Here is a 15770-nt window from a genome sequence, read left to right as displayed (position 1 = left end):
TTCTGTACCATGTCAAACGGGAGTGAAGAGTTGGCGATATGAGACTCAAGTCAATATAAGAGTTTTCCAGATCTCATACTAAGATGAGTAGGGACAGAGCCATTAAAATTATTTAGGTTGCATAAGTTCATAAAATTTTCAATCACTCTACCATGTTCATCCAAGTTGCTTCCACCCCATAGTGGATTATGTCCATTTAGGTCACCTAATATTAGAACTGGTTGAGGGAGGCGATTATATCAATTAGTTCATTTATTTCGATTTTTTGACCAGGCGAAATGTATAGGGAGCACACTGTACATTGGAATGGGGTTAATATTCTAGCAGCTATAATTTGTAAATCAGAACCTGTGTCTATTTAAAAATATGGAATTTCATTTTTAATCAGTATATTCACACCACTGCATGCAATTAGCTCGCCCATATGGTCTTTTCTGAGTACATTATATTGTCTGAAATAGAATTTTTGATTGGGTTTAAGATTTGTTTCTTGTAGGCATGATATAGAAAATTTAAATTTTTTAACAAATATTCAATATCATTTTTTCTATGTATAGCTCCATTTACGTTCCAGTGCAGTATTGCATTTGCCATAGTCATTGCCAGATCAATGACAATGTTGCTTAGTTTATCAACTTGTTCCACTAAAAGGTTTGAACTCAAAGCATTTAGGGTTGAGAAGTCTGAAGTCCTTGTCGAGAAGGGGAGGAAGAAGTATTGGATGTGGTCTGATCGGTGGAAGAAAGAACCTCAGAATTAAATTCAGAGGGGATTTTGGCAATTGGCATATTAACGACTTGTGAGTAAGAACGTGTGCCCGTAGTTTTATGAGTTTGTCTACGAAGAAATGATTCGGCAATTTTTGTAAGATGTATTTTCACTTATCCAAATTTTTTCTATGTATTTCTCTCTGATATAAACAGGGCATGACCTATGTTAGGGTGACAGCTACTACAGTTTATGCATATAGAAGTATTTGAGCGATCTTTTGCATCTTCTCCGCAGTTCCCACAATTTTTAGTTTGACAAAATTTACTGACGTTTCTGTATCTGAAGCATGAAAAACACATTAGGTCAAGAGGCCTAACTTACGCAGAAAGAGAGTCGAAAGCAACTTTGTCTGGAAGTTCTGGTCTTTCAAAAGTCAATATAAGGATAGGAGTTAGGACCTTAATTTTATTTTGTTTCCTAAACATACGTTGTACTTTTAACGTTGTTTGGCTAGTTCTGTCTCAATTTTGTCTTCATCACAATTCAGTAAATCAGGGGCTGTTATGACTCCCTTCGAGTAATTAAGCGTTTTATGAACATTGAATTTAATTGGAATGTTTTCAAGGGTTTTCATACCATTCAGATTTAGAAAATCCTTTTCACAAGAGACATTCAATAAAACCGTACCATTTTTCAAAATTTTACATTCACCTGGGGGCAAATACTTTTTATAAATTTGCAAATTTTAAAAGGGCTGAAGTTATTAAATGTCTTTTTGGAACATAATTCCATAAATGAAATAAAATATCGGACCGATTGTGATAGTGAAAAGTTAAACTAAGCATTCTGGCTCAGTATCGATACTTTTAATACATTTTTTTATTATACATATTTATTGGATTAATTTAATAGTCAAACGATCATGCTATTTGTATATTTAAAAAAAGGACGACTTGCTAATTGTTTATGTATTAAAAGGTTCGACGTTAGTAAAAACAAACTGCCAAGCCTTTAAGCATGGTGTATTTTTTTAATAATATTTAAACGGTTTTATAATCGGTTTTTGTTACTTATTATTATTTATGTTTAAATCACTAGTAATTTATTGGATATGATCTGTTAGTTTTCCTCCGATCTTTAATAGTCAATCGCAAATATCGATGTATCGAATCTAAGGACAGGTCTTTAGTGGCTCTACAGGTTTCTGTACCGTTTAACTGTAAAGTTCAATTCAAATTCAGCCTCACAGACTGGGGAAAAAAGTGCTTCTTAATAAATAAAACGCCGATCTGTTAACATATAAGGTAAGAAAGTCGTATTCGTTTTCCAAAACAGGCTGAGTACACAATCAGTTTTTGCCGCCGTTCTCTTGAGCCAAAACAAAAATCGTCTTGGTCAATAAGTATCATCTCGTTTTTGTTATCCATCATCACGACATTCGACATTTATAATTACAATATATACAATCGCTAAATTTACAGGGTAGGAATATTTGTCGAATAATTCACCTGGATTCGCGTCTCGCCCTGACCACGTTGACTTTATTCTTTTCTTTATTGTAAAAACAGTGTAAAACCTTGGGCTTCATCTCATAGAGGTTCCAGGCACGAAGAAGTTGTCCTTGCTGTGCTCAGAATTGGTCATTGTAGACTTACTCATTCTTATCTCATGGCAAAAAAAGAGACTCCGCTTTGTAATGTTTGCACAGAAAGAATAAAAGTTAAACACATTTTGACAAATTGCAAAAAATATGTAGAAGAAAGACATCGGTTGGAAATTCCAACCAACATTTCTCGCTTGGTGATGACTCCGACCAAATAGACAAACTAGTAACTTTCCTTAAAAAAACTAAACTAATTTAGGAAATACGAAGATAAAATGATATAATAATTTAATACAAAAGAACATTCATTTTATGCAATAATATGTAATCTACTCAATGTTGGGAGGTGTCTTGGGGTGCGGTTTGGGTGCCCATCTGGTGGTGGTTAGGGATGGTTGTGAAGGGGTGTCCGGGGCGTGTGATGCTGCTGGGGCCCAGGTTTCCGCTCGGGGGGGTTCCTGAGCTGTGGCCCACTCACCACCCAGTTTGAAAGTTTTTTAAGGCGGAAAATGACCCAAAGTGGTTGATCGCCTTTTATAATTTATAAGTTAAAAAAAAAGTACAGACATGTGTGGTGAGTAGTGACCTTTAGTTGATAATTATTAATTAGAATCGTGAAATACGGTCTGGTGTGATGTAGGTTTCATAAAAACATTTTCTTTATCGTGCCAATGTTTCGATCTTTATTGAGATCATCTTCAGGGCCTGGGATTTACAAACATTGTTTAAATTTAACAAATACATGTAGGTTGTGGAAAAAAGTGAATTTATACAATGCAAAATATATTTATATTATTTTTTTTTTAATCAATTTTTTATATCAGAGTACCAGTGAGATATATCTGTTTTATGTTTATATATGTTGGATTTTGAAAGGGTGGGAAGGAAGTCGGTATAGAAAAGACATTTTTATGTAAGGCAAAGTCCTACGCTACCCACCACTTTGAACACAAACACAATTTCGACTTCCTTCGATTCGAGAAAATGCTTCGAAGCCTGAAATTCGAGGTGTTTCCTATCATCCATGGTTCTCTTGGTACATACCCCCTGCAGATAACAAGAGTCTACAGTAGTTAGTAAAATATTAGCTATTGACAGGGAAATGCTGCAATCCATTTGGGAAGTAGATTGGAAGATTGTACAATGAGAAAAATCATTTTATGAAATGGAATATGGACTTAATAAGTGACCCTCAACAATTCACTGCACCATCTCCCAGTATAAGGAGTTAGGTGATGATGAAAACAGACCTGTTTAGGCCACCCAGAAAAAAAGAACGCCATTTTCAAAGTGCGTTGTGTTCTGTGTTCCCAAAATTTTATGTATCAGGATTACAATATTTCAATTATACCCCAACCAATATGAAAAACTGTTAACTAACTAAACTAGAAGCACTAAGCAAGAAGAACAGGGAGAAGCGCCAACAGTTTGCTAAAGAATGTTTAGCCTGACACATTTTGGTAGACTGTGATTTTCACTGATGAGAGCAAATGTAATACACTTCTGACAGTTAAACATGGGTTGCTTGTCTCAGGCTGTATTGCTATAGAGGAGTTTGCCATTTTCACATTGATGGGATCATGGATTAATACGTCATCCACAACAGAATTTGAAGGAAAACATTATATTATATTACATTAGGATATAGAAAGGATTTTCCTTACAGCAAGACAACCCCTAACACATGGCCCAAAAAACTCAAGAAAGACAACTATTTTCATAGGCAGCTCCGGACACTTCTCCAATTGCTTGATTTAAACCCCATCAAACACTTTGGGGTCATATTAGAAGGCAGCTTAAAAAAAGAAAAAAAAAGGAGACAGATTTTATAGGAGTGTTACAAAAAAAACTATTTCTATCAATGAAAAACCATTTATTAGCGGTAATAAAAGTAGGGGTGGACTTACAGATTTCTTAGATAATGTTTAGATAGGTGTAAGTAAATAAACAAATGAAAAATAATCTGCTCAGAGACTTTTTGCTTGATATGTACATTATTTAATTTGTACATCATAAATACTATTACTTGTTACATGGTTAGGGATGGTTTATGTTGTTGATTAAAGTTTATTGTTCTAAGACATTGTGTTGTAATCAATTTAGCCCATTATTATTTTCATTTAAAAGGTTTTTTCTATTTCACTGAAGGTGTTGGGAAACTTGTTTTATTGAATGTATTTACTCATAGTATTAATGTAACCAATAAGCTCTTATACTGGCAGCACATTTACATTGGTATGTAATGATTGTCTGATCCAGATGGCTGAATTTCAAACTACCTGTTTTATGTATGTGTCAGTTATCTATTTGCAACATCTGAACGATTTACTGAGTCTGAAAGATATATCCGGCGGAACAGAAACCCACATTCAAGGAAGGTTTGATTTGCTCGTACGCCAATCTATACATGTCGAAAGAAATTAGGGGGAGGATTATTTGGACCCACATCTTACTCAGAGCGAATTAAGTACACCAGTATTTCAAGAAAGAAGTTACGTAGTCAAAATCAATATGAACAGAGAATACAAAAACAGTCAAATAGGCAGGCCAACGTCATAGCATTAAATTTGATGCTTTTCAACTGCAGAACACGGTGCCAAGATTATATGCAAGGGAACACATTTTAACATCCTAAAATCATTCCCAAAAAGGTTAACAATTCAGTGTGGAATTTAACTACTTTTTGAAAAAATTGTTGTGATTGAAATTTTATAAGTGAAACTTTGAATTGAATTGGTTCCTTAGCCCTTAGCCTCCCTTTATCGTCTCACTGGAATGATCGATGAGCTGTATTTTATCAAGCATTAGCTTTACAACCCGGCATTGCCAGGGGGAAAATAAAAAGTAGATGATGGGGTTTAGTCTGCGAGTCGGTGAACTCATGTTGAGCCGTACATACCTTTTAAGTAATGTAGCTTGACTGGCTGTGTTTGTTCACCGACTCGCAGACCAAACCCTATCATCTACTATATCACAGCCAGTCAGGCTAGGTTACTTAAAAGGTATGTTCACAAATCTGACAAAGGTTCAAAATAAAAAGTGTTTATTTCTCTATTTTATAAATCGACCCATTATTTGTTATTTTATAGTCTAAACCCGCCTGGCACTAATAAAAACAAAGTGAAAGTTTCATCGAAATCGGTTTAGTAGTTTTTGTTCTTATCATTAACACTTATACAAATATTCACTTTTATATATATAGATTTGTAAATCACAGATGTTTAGGTGCTCTGGTTTGGGTCTGTGGAGTGGTGATGATTCTGTATTTTTTTTTTTGAGGGGCGCGAACTACCAAGGGTCATGTTAGCCCCGTATTTTTTAAGAGAATCCCCCTGCGGGAGGAAGATCGGGGAACCAGCACACCAGAAGGGCGCACCCACACATCAATGCCCCAGCACGCCCAACCCCACAACCCACCTTGGGGGTTCTTTGATCATCCTATTTCGCCTATCCTAGCAGAACAGGAATATAAGAAACAATTAACTATTATATTTTTTGCATATATTGTATTTTTACTCTTTTAATGCTGACTAATCTGAAGAGAATTCTGAGTTTTGTAACTAATTTGACATAATTTTATTAAATAATAATATTAATTTGCTTTTATTGTTTTTCATATCCCAGATGCCTCGAGGAAGGGTGAACAAGACTCGAGATACAACAGCCTGCGGCAGCCCCCTGGCAGCCAGTTCACCTATACGCACAAACCAGAAAAAGCCGGACTTGAACTCTTGCAGTATAGACTCGTTTGGTTTGTATTCTGAGAACACGGTTGATTGTCTCTTTATTTTCAGTTCAAAACTCCAAATCCGCTCTGAATGAGATGTCCCAATTAACAAAGCACAGAATCAAAACCTTTAAAAACTTCATTCCGCATATTCGTAGCATTGTCGGGAACAAGGGGTTCTGCAGTGTCGATACTATAGAGGTTTGTTGCATTTGATATAGGCTATGTGCATGCATGTTTAAAACACAATTAAATTTCCGAACTTAAATTTATATACTTTCTTAAGACACCCCTAGATCAGTACTAATATGTACATGTTTTTCTTGGTAGTAATTATATTGGTAATAATTATAATAATAAAAAAATAAAGAAAGAAAGTTGTGTCCAGTCATTTTAGATCGCTATAGACAAATCAGATTTGAGAATGCCTGCGGCAAGCTTCAGATAGTTTGTACACAGGGGCTGGGGGCTGGCTTATGATTGAATAGAATAGAAAATACTTTATTATTTACAAAAATTTATCAGAACTTTTAATCTGCCACTCTTTCTGAATACTAATGTTTTTTACTTTTTAAAGTTTACTGGCAGGTTTTATTGTTAACAGTAAACTTCCAGTAAATTAATATTTCTGGTCAGGGTATAAGCGCTCTCAAGAATTACAGTATCATCTGAATAAAATAAAAATTTTATGGTGATGTTTGCTATTTTTATACCGCATTCCAAAATGTTAAAAGGTCATCTAAATACAAAGTAAACAATAAAGGACTTAGGGGGCAGCCCTGCCTTACACCACATTACACTTTAAAAACTTCAGATGTGGTCAGTTTTAAGAACTTATGGCGTTGACATACATCACCATAAGGTAATGGTCCCAGGTTCAAATCAGCGGCCCTGCATTCAAACTCGACACACTTATAAATGGGCTTTTTTCAAAAACAATGGCACCCCGAGGGTTCATGTAAGTTAGTAGTTGGAATTCCCTTGTTTGAAACAAAAAATCAGACCATTCAGCTTCACCTTCCACTCTTGATTTATGATAGAGATTCTAAATTGCTTAACTTTAGGAGAAAACCCCTCCAGTGAACAGTGTCAAAAACTGACTTGAGATCAACAAAAATGCTGTACAGCTTTTCATTAAGCTTTTCCATTTCAAATTAATTAAATTAAAGAGTAAGGATATAATTGAAAATGGAGTATCCTTTTCTAAATCCCATTTGGTATTCACTGAGCAAATCATTCCTCGAAACTTAAGAAGCTGTGTGATTAGCCAGGAGGTTAGAAAAAATGCTGGCTATGTCGTCTAGACATGAAATTCACCATATTGATAACGCCACGGTTAAAAAGAGGGAATATAATTGCTTTAACAAAAGATAGAGAATCAGCACCTAAATTATAAAATATACGATTAAACAATCTAGGGAAACATGTAAAAACACTAGGGGGCCTTACTTATCGAAATCATCTGTGATTCTGTCAGGACTAGAGGCGTTGTGCTTTTGAGTGCATCGACTACTGTCTCCAGGTCATTAAATAAAATTCTTGACATAAAATGGACAGACATTTCTCCCATTCACAAACACCCCATTGTAGTAGTTTGGAGTAGCTTGATGGCGTTTGGTCTGGTTGAATTCAGCCCTGTAGCTCAGGTTCGCCAGTGGGGTATTTGGAGCAGTGATGCTTCATTTGGGACCATGAGTGACCAGCATTATAAATCTGCATGAGATTCTGTGTGAATTCTTTAAGGACCAATGTCCAATATGTGTATTTAACACAATATTTTCAAATATAAGGTATCTTTTTTCTAAAGGTTTTGTTTTCGTTTTAGGATGACTGTATGAGTATACGTGATTGTGTCATTAAAGGTATCGTGTGATAATTGAAACTATTATCATTTTTTATAATCTCACAGGTTAACCGGAATTGAATAATTACTTTCTATGTTTGTAGCGTTCAAAAGTGGATCCGCAGAAAATGTACATGTAAGTCGACAATGTTTATAATGAAAAGTGGCTATTTGCTGAAACTATGTTGACAGATTACTTAACATTAACATAAATTTAAAAAAAATTGTGACATTAATAATTAATGTTGTTATACAATATAACTATATTTATAACTTATTTTTAAATAATAAAAAAGTCTATTCTTTATAATACTAATTTAAAGAGTAAATGAGAAAAGTGATTTACAAACCACAGCACATGACTTAAATTATGAATTTGGGGTTTGAATCCTGCTTGTGACACTAGCTTTTTCATCTCAACCATGACTTTAGATAAAAAATTATAATTAATTAAAATAATTAATATGGTCAATCATGACTACTAAATACATATATGATTTACTTATTACTTATGTCGTCTCAAAATGAAACTTAATAACTGCATGAGTATCCCTCTGGAAAAAAAAAATCATGATTGCAAATTTAATAAATATATATGTTCTTACTACTTCCTACATGGTTGTCTAAAATTAAAACGATCGTAACAAAAATGAACGCCATCACAAAAAAAACTTTGCAAGTAGATTCTACATTCAAAATGGCACCAAAAAGGCCTGAATCTCAACACTTTCGGAGTTATTCCACTTTTTTTTATTTTTTAAGATTTCACAATCGCTTCAATTAAACAATAACTCTAAAACTAAAAGGTTTTGGACAAATGCATTGATACAATTGAAAACTACATTAAAATTCCAATACTTCATTTAATATCCTTTCTAGTGGTGTAATTGCTTTTTTTAATTACCTTTTTCAAAGATGAAAAAAACCTTGGTTGATGAATTGGTAAGGTGGAAAGATTAATTATAATAAAAAATCTTAAGGAAATTTTGAATGAATTACATCAATATTAGTCTTTACTTAAACATTTTCATAAGTGTCTTTTATTCACTGTCATCAGAATTTTAATAGTCTGTATTTTTTGCATAGTTTCTATTCACGTAATTTTTATTTTTTAGAGCATAGGCCAATCTAGTCAGAATTCAGTGAATGCAATGCCACCTCCAAGTAGGTAAATTTCAGTTTCATTTTTTACTTCATTATTAATGTATTTTCGTTAATCCTAGGAATAGTATTGCCCAAAAAGAAAATGACCCGAGGAAGGTCTGCTGTAAGTACCAAACAAATAAACTGTATAAGATGTATTATGCTTTATGTATAAAATGTAAGATTTTTGTTTCTCTTTATCATAAAGGAACCTAAAACAAACAAAATGTCAACTCGAAAGCTTAGAACTTCTAGAAGTTTATCAAAAGGTAAGCCATTTTTCATTCATCGTACCCCCCCCCAAAAAAAAAAATAAAATAAAATAAATAAATAAAAACTTTATTATTATTTTCAGATAAAAAATTATCACCAAATACTTATGAAACACCGGCAAGAAATGAGACACCATACCATGTGGCGGCTGTCACGCCGAGTATAAAGTGTCAGACTCCTGCACCGATTTATAGAAAGCCGACAGTGGGAGAACAGGTCATTTCAATGTCAGGAAGCCCGCTGATGGTACCCCTCTACTCTGATGCCGAGGAGCCTCAGTTACACATCCCACTATTGGATGGAAGGGTAATTTTTTTTTCCAAATTTTTATTCCTATACTACACTTCTTATTTATTTTGTTTATATTTTTTTAAAGGTTTTTGCAGTCATGCCTCAAGAGAATTTAGAAAGTGTCCCAAATTTTACCGATATCGATCCTGGTACAATAGAGAAGCTTAAAAGGCTTCATCAATTTCTCCAGGAAAAAGTGCTGAAATAAATTTTATAATATAATTGTAAGCAATTATTGTACCTAGATGGAAACAGTAATAACAATTTCCATCAAAAACTTTTATGTCTGCATTTATCACAAACTTGATATATCATTTTTTTAAATAAATAGTCTTCACAACACAAATAGTATTTTTTTTTTAAATTAATTAATTAATTTTTTATTTTTTTACTGACCGAGACACCAATGGCCACATGATGCCCTATGTAGTGATGAAGAAAATTGAAAAGTCGTCATTATTTTTCTTTCTCCTCACTTGTTTTTCATGTCAATTTTGTTCTGCGGAATAGTGTCAAGTTAAAAAATAAAAATAAAAAATAAATAGAAATAGAATAGTAATATATATACTCAATGTGTTAAATGACACTTTCTATTATCCCCCTGGGCAATGCCAGGTAATAAAGCTAGTATAAAATATATATAATTTGTGGGGGGGGGGTTTTTAAAAAAAAAAAAAACTTCCAAATGATTTTTTCTGATTTATTTTTACATTAAATTTTTTGGACTTATCTGAAATTTATACCTATCATCAGCATCTACATTTTAAAAGGCATAAATATAACAAATTATATTAGTATTTTAAAACATTTTATTATAAAGCTTACCTTACTATTTTTTATTTAAACTGATTGTTGACAATTAATAAAAGTATTTTGTATTTTTAAGTCATAATAGCTGTAGAGGGGGAGCAGGCAGTACCCTGAAATTGATGTTATTTTTAAAAAAATAAAGACTAGTTTTTATGAAAAGAGCGTTTTTGGTTGCTCTGTCTGTAGAATATAGTGGGTGAAGATTTAAATAAATAAATAAATTGTAATAACAACCTATATAATAGAATAGTTATCACAATAGTTCGTATGAATAGAAATATGTATGTCAAAAATAATGTGTTAAATAGCACTTTCTATTATCCCCGGGCAACGCTGGGTTATAAAGCTAGTATAAAATATATATAAAAGTTGCGTTGTGAGGAGAAAAAAAAATGAAATTTTGTATCTATTTTGTTATTAATTTTATTCTATTACATATTTGGCCAGCACACAAGTAGCGCACTGAGCTAATTAAAATATCACTCATTAAATCGATACCAGTAACAATAGCATGGAAAGCATAGAAGGATTTTAAAAGTAAAAAAGGATTGAGAATGAAATTACAGGGAAGTTTGAGCTGACAATTCTTTCTGTCGTTATTACATGGTAGGAATGTGACTACAATACTAGGTTCTTTCATGTTTTTTCCTGTTTTATGCAAGAGGAAATTCGTTAACGGTTTCAGCTTGAAAAAATTCGATTTCAATAGACGTAATAAATGTACCTTTCCTCTTCTACAAAAGGACTCAACTTAAAAGGAAAATTGGGTTATTTTTATGGGACTGATCGATCCCTCACTCAAGTTCGATGAAGAGCTGAGGGTTTGCAGTTAGTTGAACAAATAAGAAGCGAGCTGGTAAACTTATATCAGTCTTGAACACTTCAATTATTTATTTATTTTTATAAATTTTACAATTATTTAAAGTTTATTGTTTGTTTGTAATTAAGCCGTTACGCCCCAGTCCCCTTCTTACAGTCATACGACGTACTGTAATATCTTAAACATTGTAAATATATGACTTGTTCCGTATCCAGAGCAAATATACTGGTTCGTAAAATTTCCTCTCGACAGCATTGAACAGATTTATGATTAATGTTATCATTAATTTTTTGGAAAGTGGGCACATTAGTAAATGTTGTTCCTATTCTAATTTGTCATCGCTGGAAAAAATCTTGCAAATTTTCCAGCATTGTTTACAGAGCTTGATAAACATTTATATTTTTCCTCTAATGGGCTGATGTTTAGATTCACCAATGTGCAAACATTTTATTTCAATTTTCTCCTCTAATATTTGTTTTTGTACAGCAAACAAGTCATCATTTCAACAATACATCTCTCTTCAGGAAAATGATAATTTTTAAAGCTTGTTTGGTATTTTAGCACTTAATGTTCTAAACTTTGACTTTCAACAAAAATTAAAATGTAATAGTCGACTCCAAGAATCCTAGCAGGCCTCAAAACAACCTGTTATGAAGCCTGCATCAAGCACATGAAAATGCAATTGTCGACAAGAAATGCAGACGAGACAACTCGGCCCGGGGAGGTACCAAATGATGCAGCAAACGGTTTGCGACAAATGCCCCAATGTCAAGTAATGAAGAAGCTTGAAACGATAGTAGAATTATACTTTATTAACATCAAACTTTTTTCAGATTTGTCACCGAGAGCAGATTGTTAGAAATCGAAATAGAACAGGGCGTGGTATCAAGAAGTCAGATTTATGGCTGAAGGTGAACCATATGTAGATGGAGATCTTGGTGATTTAGTCTCGAAGATCAAGACCGTCCCTCACCCCGTCTTTGAAGGTGAGGAGATGATTTGTACACAAATGTTACAATCTCGTTAGTAGACACCCTAACAGGCTTCTTGATGGAAATTGAATACCTAGACAGTAGAACGGTAAAAATTCAACTAGAAAAAGTAATGTGGTCTGATGCTAGAATAAGAAAGAAGGGTGAAGAAATGCCTATTTATGAAAATAATAATATCATAAATAATAGTATCATAAGATCGGATAGCCAAGCAGCTATTAAAGCATTAGCTTGTAAAAAAATCACATCAAAATAAGTCAATGAATGCATCTAAAATCTCCAAACTTGGGGAAACACATCAACCTGATGATATCTTGGGTACCAGGACACAAAGGAATTTCGGGTAACGAAAATTCATGCAAACTAGCCAGAGGAGGATCTGCAAGACCTTATATGAATGCTGAACCTATTTTTGGATAATAAAAACAAACAAATCCTCCATCACAGAACGGATCCAAATAAGACAAAAGAGAAGAGGATAAACTCATAGGAGGGAGAGGACCACATACCGGCCACTGGCATCTGAGAAAACATGGGTATATTCAACAATGACTCCCATTAGTATGTTGTGACAGCGGTTTTTTTTTTATAATCAGTTTTTCCCCGCAAATGCAGTAACAGGCTAAACAAGACAAAATGATTACATTGTTAAGGTTGTAGAAGGTTGTAAAGCCCATCTTTCGCACTTCTAATACAAATGAAAGAGTCAGGTTGCAATCTGTATATATTTAGTCAAATGTACTAGTTTTCCCAATGAGGAGAAAGAAACAGCCACGCATGTAACTTTCAAATGCGAAGAAAATGTTCATGGACACATAACCTTGGGTACATATTTTATTAGGTTTCGTGGTCCGCTTACCAAATAAATTCTTTTCAATTAATCAAGGTTTTGGTTGAGACAAAAAAGGCAGTGCCACAAGTCGAACCCACAACTTTCGGCTAAATAGCCGCTGCTCTACCACTTGAGCAATCGTGACTTCGATCCACTCGGACACTAACTTCCCATCTCTACGCCACCTTTTTGAATTTTCCCTCCTTTTTGCTATTTTTCAAATGTCGTGTAATCTATTCCATTCTCGGCGACAAATGAGATGGCCACGGAGAGCTTTAGTCGATTCAGGAACAAGCAAAGACAATAAGGCCACAATGCTTGGGAAATAAAAAATCCCGACTTCCTAGTATCCTTCATCATCATTATTATGCAAGATTCTGATCTTCTGAAATTATTTCGGGGTGTGTGAGGCGTAAGTAAATTTTTTTTATTTTTCGTTGAGGAAGACGGGCTGAACTATTGTGAGAGATCTTTCTGGTCCCCTTTTTTCGCTGTTTTGATCTGTCAGACGCTTTACGACATATCGCTCTGTTCGGTTTTTGGTCAAGGTTATAAGAGAGGTGAGACATCGTTGAATTGTTCCATTGGCCTTGAACCACTTCGATGATCTAGGATTCTGTCAACTATTTAGACAGAAGAATGTTTTTTACACCCCGTGATTAAAAATCCCTGTTTTTTTTCTTGATTTTCCTCCCTCGATGGATTTGAAAGTATTTTTTAGCTCGATTGGTGTTAGTCATTCTCGATCAGTCTATACAACCTAATCTCGTTGTTTAGTCTGTCAGACATATTTTGACATTTCGCCCCTTTCAGTTTTAGTCAGGGTATAAGTAGGGTTCACGTAGCTTGCATGCCCAATCCTTGTATATGCTTGCCCTTATGATGGGAATAATTATTCTCCGACTCACAAGTAGACTCGCTAGAAGATGATTGAAAATATTTGTTGGATTTTGCTGCACGGTTGGTCAGAATTAGTTTGATCCGGGAGATTTCTTTATACAATTCAGGAATGGTATCAATAATAAATTTAGTGCCCAACAACGCCAAATATTTTAGTTTATACGCTCCAAGATTATTTTTATTGTCTCTCTCTTTCTGACACATCTCCAAATATTCTCGCGTATTGGATTTGTTCATCTACAAATTGGCGAATGCTTTCTTGGCGGGACTGAGCGCGCAACAAATATTTTGTTTTTAATTTTAATACTTGTTGGGGCGAGATATGATACTTAAAAAAGGAATCGTGCAGCGGTTTGAATTTAATATTTCTTTGATGAGCAGCTGAATACAAGATTTGACCGGCAGAGCCTGGACTTTGTTCTGCAATTACAAATAAAATATCAGAAGTCAAGGTTCGGTAATGATTTAGAAGCGGATGTAACGCATGTAGAAATTTGAAAATAGACTCGGGATCATTTATAATTAATTTTGGTAATTTGTTTATGCGAGTTATTAATGAACTATGTAATTTGTTTCCTGATCTCCATTATCTAAAGATGAACAAGAAAATTTAGGTACAAATTGCATATCATCATTTCTGATGATTGTTGATTGAACTATTGTTTTCGTTAATTCCCTTTGAGCTTCTTTTTCCCGAAATAATTTTTTGGGAGTTGCTCTTCCTCCTGATCCCCTGGGTGTTACTGATTCCTGAAGAACTGATTTATGTGAAATATTTTCCTCTCTATTTACATCCGTTATATTCCCTAGATTTTCTTTTACAACACGAACTTTATCCCGCTTTACAGCACTTAATATTCTAGACGCCATATAAGTAGCAAATTTATCCCGGTATTTTTTAGGAATTTCTATTTTGGACGTTAGGACTTACTGCCACAAACTCTTTTACTTCTTTTTCTATTAATTTGACAAATTCATTAGAACTATAAGGATCATTCTTATCCGCATTTACATATTCATTTATGTCTGAATCAGAAACATTCTTGCTTTCCTGCTCACCTAGGTCCATTTTTATTTATTTATTTATTTTTATTATTATTGTTTTATTTTTTAAATTAATTATTATTATTATGGGGGGACCGCGGTAGCCGAGTGGTTAGCATGTGAGACTCTCACGCCGTGGTCGTGGGTTCGAATCCCACCGTTGCCTCTGGCCCTTTTTTCCCGATAACCCCCAATTTGAACAACATATATAAGAAATTCGTCATGACTAATATGCAAAGATCATAAAGCTAAAGATCATTAAAAAAAAAATATTATGAGTATTATTTATTATTTTTTTTATATAAACCACGCTCTGCGACCATTTTATCACGTCCCAACGAGACATGACATAATTAAATAAAAGAACAGAAAACGGAATTACTTTATGGAATTGAATTTATTTTAAACAATTTATTTTAGTGAACAACCAACTTAAAATGAGATAAATGAACCTTAAACAAATTATAATAATGACAACTTTAAAAACAAAAATGTATTCCTTATATTAATTATAAATGATATTACAATTAATTAAGGTTTTTAGTTGAGATAAAAAAGACAATGGCATGAGCAGGATTCGAACCCACAATCTTCGGCTTGATATACCGCTGTTCTACCACTTGAGCTATCATGACGTGGTTAGGGCAGCGTCAAACCTGAACCGTGAAAATAACTTTTGCACTGAGCCGTCAGCAATTTTGACAACTTTGAATTTTCCCTCCTTTTCGCCATTTTTCAAATGTCGTGTAATCTATTTGATTCTCGGCGACAAATGAAATGG

General features: G+C 33.8%; 1 protein-coding gene and 1 pseudogene across 1 annotated transcript; both read left to right on the top strand.

Annotated features, from left to right (window-relative positions):
- Positions 1 to 1874: 1874 nt before the first annotated feature.
- Positions 1875 to 9937, top strand: LOC106668849. Its single transcript, XM_014397992.2, has 10 exons — positions 1875 to 2015; positions 5939 to 6050; positions 6109 to 6242; positions 7867 to 7903; positions 7989 to 8020; positions 9000 to 9048; positions 9108 to 9151; positions 9236 to 9296; positions 9383 to 9606; positions 9677 to 9937. Exons 2-10 carry the CDS (start codon positions 5939 to 5941, stop codon positions 9797 to 9799), a joined length of 816 nt encoding a protein of 271 aa, XP_014253478.1. The 5' UTR covers positions 1875 to 2015; the 3' UTR covers positions 9800 to 9937.
- A 352-nt stretch (positions 9938 to 10289) lies between these two features.
- Positions 10290 to 12633, top strand: LOC106668710 (annotated as a pseudogene).
- The last annotated feature ends 3137 nt before the right edge of the window (positions 12634 to 15770 follow it).

This window comes from Cimex lectularius, unplaced genomic scaffold (assembly GCF_000648675.2).
Source record: "Cimex lectularius strain Harlan isolate CLEC.00 unplaced genomic scaffold, Clec_2.1 scaffold25, whole genome shotgun sequence".
Lineage (NCBI taxonomy): Eukaryota > Metazoa > Arthropoda > Insecta > Hemiptera > Cimicidae > Cimex > Cimex lectularius.
This window is presented reverse-complemented; position numbering and strand designations above follow the sequence as displayed.